Source organism: Peromyscus leucopus, chromosome 5, assembly GCF_004664715.2.
Source record: "Peromyscus leucopus breed LL Stock chromosome 5, UCI_PerLeu_2.1, whole genome shotgun sequence".
NCBI lineage: Eukaryota > Metazoa > Chordata > Mammalia > Rodentia > Cricetidae > Peromyscus > Peromyscus leucopus.
The window spans coordinates 31,851,376-31,858,628 of record NC_051067.1 but is presented as its reverse complement, the minus strand read 5'-3'; the positions used below and the strand labels follow the sequence as shown (position 1 = coordinate 31,858,628).

The following is a 7,253-nucleotide window of genomic DNA, read 5'->3' as shown; positions in this document are numbered from 1 at the left end:
GCCACAGCTCAAGGGCGCCCAGTGCTTGCCCTCTACTATGAACTCTCAGAAGCCTGCAGTCCAGCCAGAGAGAGAGAGGGAGAGGGAGAGACCCAGGATTGGCACGTTACCTTGGGACGTCTGGCACCCTGGCGTGTGGCTGAGGGCGGCACTGTCTAAATGAAGTTGACAGATGGTGTCAGTTCGGGCACTGGGGATCGTGGCTAAGGAGGCTCTTCCAGGGCACCGCTGCCCCAAGACTCAGCCCCCACGGGGTCCGGCAGAGGTGGAGGAGGGGCAGGGTGGGTCCACTCGCGGGGGGGGGGGCAGGGGCGGGGATCTGGGATAGGAAATGGGCTGCTGGATGGGACAGAGAATGAATTGCTGAAGTAAGGGGTAGTCGAGCCTTGCCAAGGTTGGGAGTTCTCCTCCCAGCAGAAGGGGAAAGGGAAAGAGACCCGAGAAGAATTAGAGCGAGTAGGACCCGGGAGAGTCAGGGGAGGCGATAAGAGCCGGAGCCCGCCGCCAGGTCCGGAGGGGGAGGAGTGACGCCGGCCCAGTGCGCCCTCCCCGCGGCGGGCGGCGCGGAGCGAGGAGGGGGCAGGGCGGGGTGGGGTGAAGGGAGGGAGCGAGGGAGGGAGCGAGGCGGCCGCAGGGAGGGCGCGCCAGGGAGGAAGTCCAAGAGACAGAGAGAGGAGCACTCCTGAAAGAAGACGACAGGCTAGTCCCCGGGGTCCAGGCGAAAGTCTCGGCTCGAGGGCGCAGCTGTCCGGCTAAGGACAGCGTCGCCCGAGTGGCCCAGGAGGTGGTTGCGCAAGGCGCGGGCCGGAGGCTCGGAAGAGGGATGCGCGGGGCGTTGCCTCCGACCCGCCGCCGCCGCCGCCCGAAGCCCCAGAGGAGCTGAGGGAGGCTCCGCCGAAGAAGCACTGGCCCGGAGTGGCCCCGGCTGCGGCGCGGCCGGCGTACTAGGGCGCTCGCCCGGCTTGTGGGCCGACCCGGCTCCGGCGCCGCTGCTCCCGGTCCGGGGTCCGCCCCCCAGGCCCGGCCTAGCTCCCGGCTCCCAGATGACCACCGAGGGCGGGCCCCCGCCGCCCCCGCCGCGCCCGCCGCCTGCCCCGCTCCGCCGCGCGTGCAGCCCGGCGCCCGGCGCGCTCCAGGCCGCCTTGATGAGCCCGCCGCCCGCCACCACCCTGGAGACCACCTCGTCGTCGTCATCTTCATCCTCTGCCTCCTGTGCCTCGTCCTCTTCCAACTCGGTCAGCGCTTCGGCGGGTGCCTGCAAGAGTGCGGCGGGGGGCGGCGGCGGCGCGGGCTCCGGCAGCGGGGGCACCAAGAAGGCGACCTCGGGGCTGCGGCGGCCCGAGAAGCCGCCCTACTCGTACATCGCGCTCATCGTCATGGCCATCCAGAGCTCGCCCAGCAAGCGACTGACGCTCAGCGAGATCTACCAGTTCCTGCAAGCGCGCTTTCCCTTCTTCCGTGGCGCCTACCAGGGCTGGAAGAACTCCGTGCGCCACAACCTCTCGCTCAACGAGTGCTTCATCAAGCTACCCAAGGGCCTCGGGCGGCCCGGGAAGGGCCACTACTGGACCATCGACCCGGCCAGTGAGTTCATGTTCGAGGAGGGCTCGTTCCGCCGGCGGCCCCGCGGCTTCAGGCGGAAGTGCCAGGCGCTCAAGCCCATGTACCATCGCGTGGTGAGCGGCTTGGGCTTCGGGGCCTCGCTGCTGCCCCAGGGTTTCGACTTCCAAGCGCCTCCTTCGGCGCCTCTGGGTTGCCACGGCCAGGGCGGCTATGGTGGCCTCGACATGATGCCCGCAGGCTATGATACAGGCGCGGGGGCTCCGGGCCACGCGCATCCACATCACCTCCACCACCACCACGTCCCCCACATGTCGCCCAACCCGGGCTCCACCTATATGGCCAGCTGTCCGGTGCCCGCAGGTCCTGCGGGCGTCGGTGCAGGAGCGGGTGGCAGCGGTGGTGGCGGTGACTATGGGCCGGACAGCAGCAGCAGCCCAGTGCCCTCATCCCCGGCCATGGCGAGCGCGATAGAGTGTCACTCGCCTTACACTAGCCCTGCGGCACATTGGAGTTCGCCTGGCGCCTCACCTTACCTCAAGCAGCCTGCTCTGACGCCAAGCAGTAACCCCGCAGCCTCTGCTGGCCTGCACCCCAGCATGTCCTCCTACTCGCTGGAGCAGAGCTACTTGCACCAGAACGCCCGCGAGGATCTCTCAGGTAAAACAGGGTGCCGGGGCCCACTGGAGCCGTAGCCTAAAGGCCGGGGCTATTGCACCTTCCGCCTCCAACGCTGGGGTCTAGGGAGCTGGGATGTTGGTGGTGGCGGATTCTGCACCCTATTCTTGGTTGGGAGGAGAGAATTTGATCTCACAGCCTTCTCTGATACTCCGCGGGCCGGTTGGTGGGCTCCAGAATTCGCAGACCGGAGAAGGGTGGTGCCAAGTCCTAACCTTCTTGGCCTACATCAGGACACTGCGGACTTTCTCCCAATTAGGCCAGACTCGGCTCTGAAAGAAGGCATGTGACTTTTGGAGACCTGGGTGGAGGGATTGGGTTTGGTTCATTTTGTTCTCCCTACTCTTTTCGAAGTTCCGTTTGCCCTACGTTAGTGCCAAAGGTAGATGACAGAGCAAGTGAGGAAGAACTCTTACCTGAGAGAGAAATGAAAGGTGGCGGCAGGGAAAGGGGAAAGCCGAGTTCAAGGACATTGCCAGTGACAAGAGGCACCAAAGTCATTGCACACACACACACACACACACACACACACACACACACACACACGCACATGCACAGTGGATCTAGTTAACGACACAAGTCTGCCTGAGCATTAGGGCATGGGTGCCCTGGTGTGATACCCCTAAGAAATGTGCCTAGAGGCCACTTGTAGTGTGGCTGGTTTATGCTGTGTGGGTTGCAGATTATGAAAATTTATTGACTTGTGAAAAGTGGTGAAGGGTGGGAGGAGAGGAGGGAGCGGAGGAGAGAATTTTGTGTTTGGCTAACTTTATCTAGAGGATAGCGATAAACCCTTATTAATTCCCCTGAGGCTCCCACGGGCTGCAGATTGAAATCTGGGAGCCTGTCTGTCAAGGGCAAAACCCAAAGGAGCTGTCTCCCACACACTTCCCACCCTGATCAGAAATTCACAGGGTGATGCCTAACTTCATATATTTGTGCCTACATGTGCTACAGGGGCTTGGGGCAATGGGGAAGCCGAGAAACAGCAAAAGATCTTGGAGAAATTTCCCAAATAAGCCTTTTAACTGGGGGTCTCAGAGGTTAACCAAACAAAGACAGTCTAGGCAGGACCACACGGGAGAGGATTTTAGGCTGACTTAACCCACAGAGAACAGAGTCTTGTTCAATTTTATGGGAATTTCAACAAGTAACCAATACAGATGACCCTCTCTCATATTCCCCACCCCACCCCCACCTCCCGCCCTGCGGGCTAGCTGTCAGTCTCCCTCCTTCACACTGAACTGGAACCTATGCCTCCCTCCCCCCTTCCCTGGGCCTACTGCTCTGGCCCTGTCCTCTCTGTCCTTCCCTTTGGGTGGACCTAGCTCACCTTGAACCCAGACTCCCAGGCTTCCCAGCTGTCAGGAATCTATACTCTAGGAAGAAACAAACTAGCAAAAGCGCAGCAAAGAGATTTCTGACCCTTCTTTTAGGTCCGCACCCCATGCCACGCACTCTAGGCCGCGCACAAAACCCCCAAAAGTCCCCGGATATGGCGATTTAACCTTTAACTTGGACAGCATGAGAACTGTCCAGCCAAGAAGGCGGGCCTCAGGTCTCTGTCCCCCCACCCCCCGTGCCTTGTTGTGACCTAGCCTTTCCCCGCAAGCGATAGCTTAGGCCGATCTGGCCCTGCTGCCCTTTATACCTGGGCATTTGCCCTCCTTTCTTCCTAGAATAGTCTTCCGATTTTGTCACCTCCAGTAAAGACCTTATGAGGGGGATTTCAAAGAGCCCCCGCGTTGTAAATGGGGACCCTGCAGGGCCTGGTTCCGAATGCTGCCCACAAGACTGCGGCCCACTGAAGCTGGAAGGTCCCGCGAGGCCAGTCACAGCTGAGGCGGTGGCCCAGGGACAGCTGGCAGCCCCCAGCACACACATCGCCACGCACACAGCGCGGCCCTCCTTCCACCGCGCACCCGCACACGCCGCGCCCTCCACTTTCCAAGGCGGAGGCGGAGGCGGTGTCCTCAGGGCAGCAGTGGCAGCGGGACCCGCCGCCGGGGCCCAGAGTAGTCAGCGCTCATCGCGAAGCCCTGCGGGCCTCACCAGCCGGGTGTACGTGGTCCATCGCGGCCCATCCATCCGAGCGCCAGCGGCGACCTGGGGTGGAGGCTCGAGCTCAGGTCCTCCCTGGCCGCAGCGGTGGCGGAGCAGGACCCCGCCGTTGTCCCCCCCACCCCTGCGCCCGCGCTCACCTGGGTCGCTTCCCGGGAGCCGAGCCACGCTGAGTGGTCCCTTGTAGCCGCTGAGGTCGAGCCACATCCCGCCGATGAGCGGCCTGGTCGCTCGGCGAGTGGCCTGTGCCCCCGTAGGGCTCACGCGTCGCGGGCCGCACATAACGCTTTTCTTCCGCTTACAACCGCATTGGGGGTGACACAGTCCTGCGGCTGATGCGGATCACACCAACCGGGTGCGTGGGGAAGACCTCGCAAACTCCTACCCACGCGGCGGAGATGCGCACTGAAGCCCCGAGCCCGTTGCCCCCCCCCCGGGGGGGGGCAAGAAAGCAAAAGCAAAAGTGAGCGGCAGGTTGGTTCTGAGAGGAACCGACTCAAGCCCTGGGCAGCGGGACGCAGGCCTCCAGGCACCGTGCGAGGCCAGTACCCTCGGGGACTCCGGGCGCAGCTAGATGCCCCGGGCAAGGAGCACTTCTCGATTCCCTAAACTCCTGGCTTGTAAAGGCAAGGCCGAAAGGGTTGGGGACCTACGGAGAAGCCTGCTGCCCCAGGATGGGAAGTGGGCTGCTCCCCCCACCTCTTCCCAGGTCCCTTCTCCTTCAGGGCATTGTTTCTGTCATCCTCTGTGGACGATGGGGACAGCCCTCTGCTTCCAGCGTCTAGAGCTGAAACAGGAAAGCAGGGCTCAAAAGCAGAGGTGAAGGGGAGCTGTTGGCAGGGTGCTTGTGCCTGAATCCAGGCCTGGCAAAGAGGTCTCCGAGTCCAAGAGAGGGAACAGAACACCTCTCAAGGAGAAGTTCTTAAAAACCAAAGCAGGGCTGGCGTCTTGGGGCTTCAGGGAGCTCTGAGCTGGGGGTTTTGTTTGTTGGTTGTTTGCTTTGTTTTGTTTGTTTTTTCCTCCCCTGCCGGTTTTATAGTCATACACCCAAAGGCAACCAGCTACTTCTGCACCCTCCGTCAAAATACCACAAATTGAATTGAAATTTTAGAAGTAATATGTCCCACCATCATCTGGGTGACTTTCACTGAAACGATTTTTTTCTCTCTCCTTTCTTCTTTCAGTGGGACTCCCTCGTTACCAGCATCACTCCACTCCAGTGTGTGACAGAAAAGATTTCGTCCTCAATTTCAACGGCATTTCTTCTTTCCACCCCTCCGCTAGTGGCTCTTATTATCACCATCACCACCAGAGCGTGTGCCAAGATATTAAGCCCTGTGTTATGTGAATGGACAGAGCCCTTGAAGGCTGCTCTCCCTCTTCGGCCTTTCCTCCTCTCCCCTCCGAGAGGGGCAGCTAGGAACTACGACAGACTCACATACTGTGCACGCGGATAGCAGTAAGTAGCACGCCCGTCACTTAGACAAATGCCCAGGGGAGCCCTGCTCGCCAGATATTTGCCCACCCGTGGAAGAGGAGACTGTTGGCAAGGCAATACCCGGAGGAGGGACAGAGAGAGGAGCTGACAGTAAAACGTTACTACTTGTAAGACATAAACTTTCAGTTCTGGGTGGTCATTGCGTTCACTGATGGGGTCTGAAAAGGGGTGTGTGTGTACGTGTGTGTGTGTGTGTGTGTGTGTGTGTGTGTGTGTGCTTTTCAAACAGGCAGTGCTAAAAGCACAGTATTTCAAGAAAGCCTTGTTTAGTTACCTGGCCCAGTAGGAGATTTTGCCCACCCCCACCCCCCCACTCCCTTCGGATACAGGTGCCAAAGAACGTGGTGAAGAAATGAAGAACCAGGGAGCCTGGTTTACGAAAGCGGCTCTCAGTATTGTGACCATACAACATTTTTACAAGGTTGTTTTTCTACCACCGTATTTTAAAGATATTTTTATGATCTTCGTATACTCACACTTCGCTTGTATTTTTAAAAGGAGGGTATATTTGCACTTATGTATACTTTTACAGTTTGCCAAAAAATATTTTGATGTAAGATTTTTTTTCAATAAAATGTGTATAACAAATAGTTGTTTTAGGGACCCTTTCCTCCGCAGTCACCCTGTCATGGCCACACCTCCCAGGCAGCCTTGCAGTTCTACACTGCCCACCCCCAAGTTGTATAACTGACATGATGTGAGGTCTCTGTTTTGAATAAGCCAGGCCAGTCCTGATTGTGGGTCTTCTGGGGGAGAAGACACTTCCGTCATTCCCTTCTCTGCTTCACTCTCACTGTTTCTAGCCAAACAAAAACCAGAAGGTGAAAGAGACTTAACAACAACAACAACAACAACAACACACACACACACACACACACACACACACACACACACACCAAAACAAAAAACAAACAGAAAAAAAAACCCAAACAACAAAAGCTGGCAAGCTACTGAAAGCCCAGGGTTTGATGTGAGGAAGCCAAGCCTTGTGCCCCTTTGTTTCCTTTCCTGTGCCCAGGAGTTCTGCCCTTTTGCTCCTTCCTCTAGCTGGGAGATGTGAGGGCAGAGCAGTGAGCCACCACCCAGAGCCTCAGAGCCTCCCACCTCCCACCCAGGCTGCAGTTTGCTTGGGGTGGTGGTCAGATCAAAGAGACCTAGAGGGGGCAGACTGCAGCGTGGGGCTTTAAACTGGCACCCCTCCACAAAGGCTCCCACAGGATCGCACAGCTTCTGCGTCTCTTCTTGCTGGGTTTCCCAATCCTGAATGCTGCCCACAGAACTGGCAGGACACGGGATAAAAATGAGAAAATAGTCCAGTGGGGCGGAAGGATTTATTTCCCACCCAGAATAACTTGCCTTGGGAGCAGAGCAATGTTCACCTTTAATCATGATGCAGTGATTTTCTCTCCAACTCAGGGCTAGATTTTTGTTTTTGCTTTTGCTTCTCGAGTGGGAA

The 7,253-nt window shown here is 58.5% G+C and overlaps 1 protein-coding gene across 1 annotated transcript; it reads left to right on the top strand.

The window, feature by feature from the left end:
- Positions 1-624: 624 nt before the first annotated feature.
- On the top strand, positions 625-6,636 carry Foxf2 (forkhead box F2). The gene is made up of 2 exons (XM_028881138.2): positions 625-2,220; positions 5,484-6,636. The coding sequence occupies exons 1-2, from the start codon at positions 1,044-1,046 to the stop codon at positions 5,645-5,647; spliced, it is 1,341 nt and encodes a 446-aa protein (XP_028736971.1). The 5' UTR covers positions 625-1,043; the 3' UTR covers positions 5,648-6,636.
- Positions 6,637-7,253: the final 617 nt, after the last annotated feature.

Bases quoted from the DNA above. Each gene is read 5' to 3' on its own strand.
- Foxf2 (XM_028881138.2), top strand. From the start codon at position 1,044: ATGACCACCGAGGGCGGGCCCCCGCCGCCCCCGCCGCGCCCGCCGCCT. The intron at 2,221-5,483 runs GTAAAACAGGGT...TTCTTCTTTCAG, and splicing joins CGCCCGCGAGGATCTCTCAG to TGGGACTCCCTCGTTACCAG.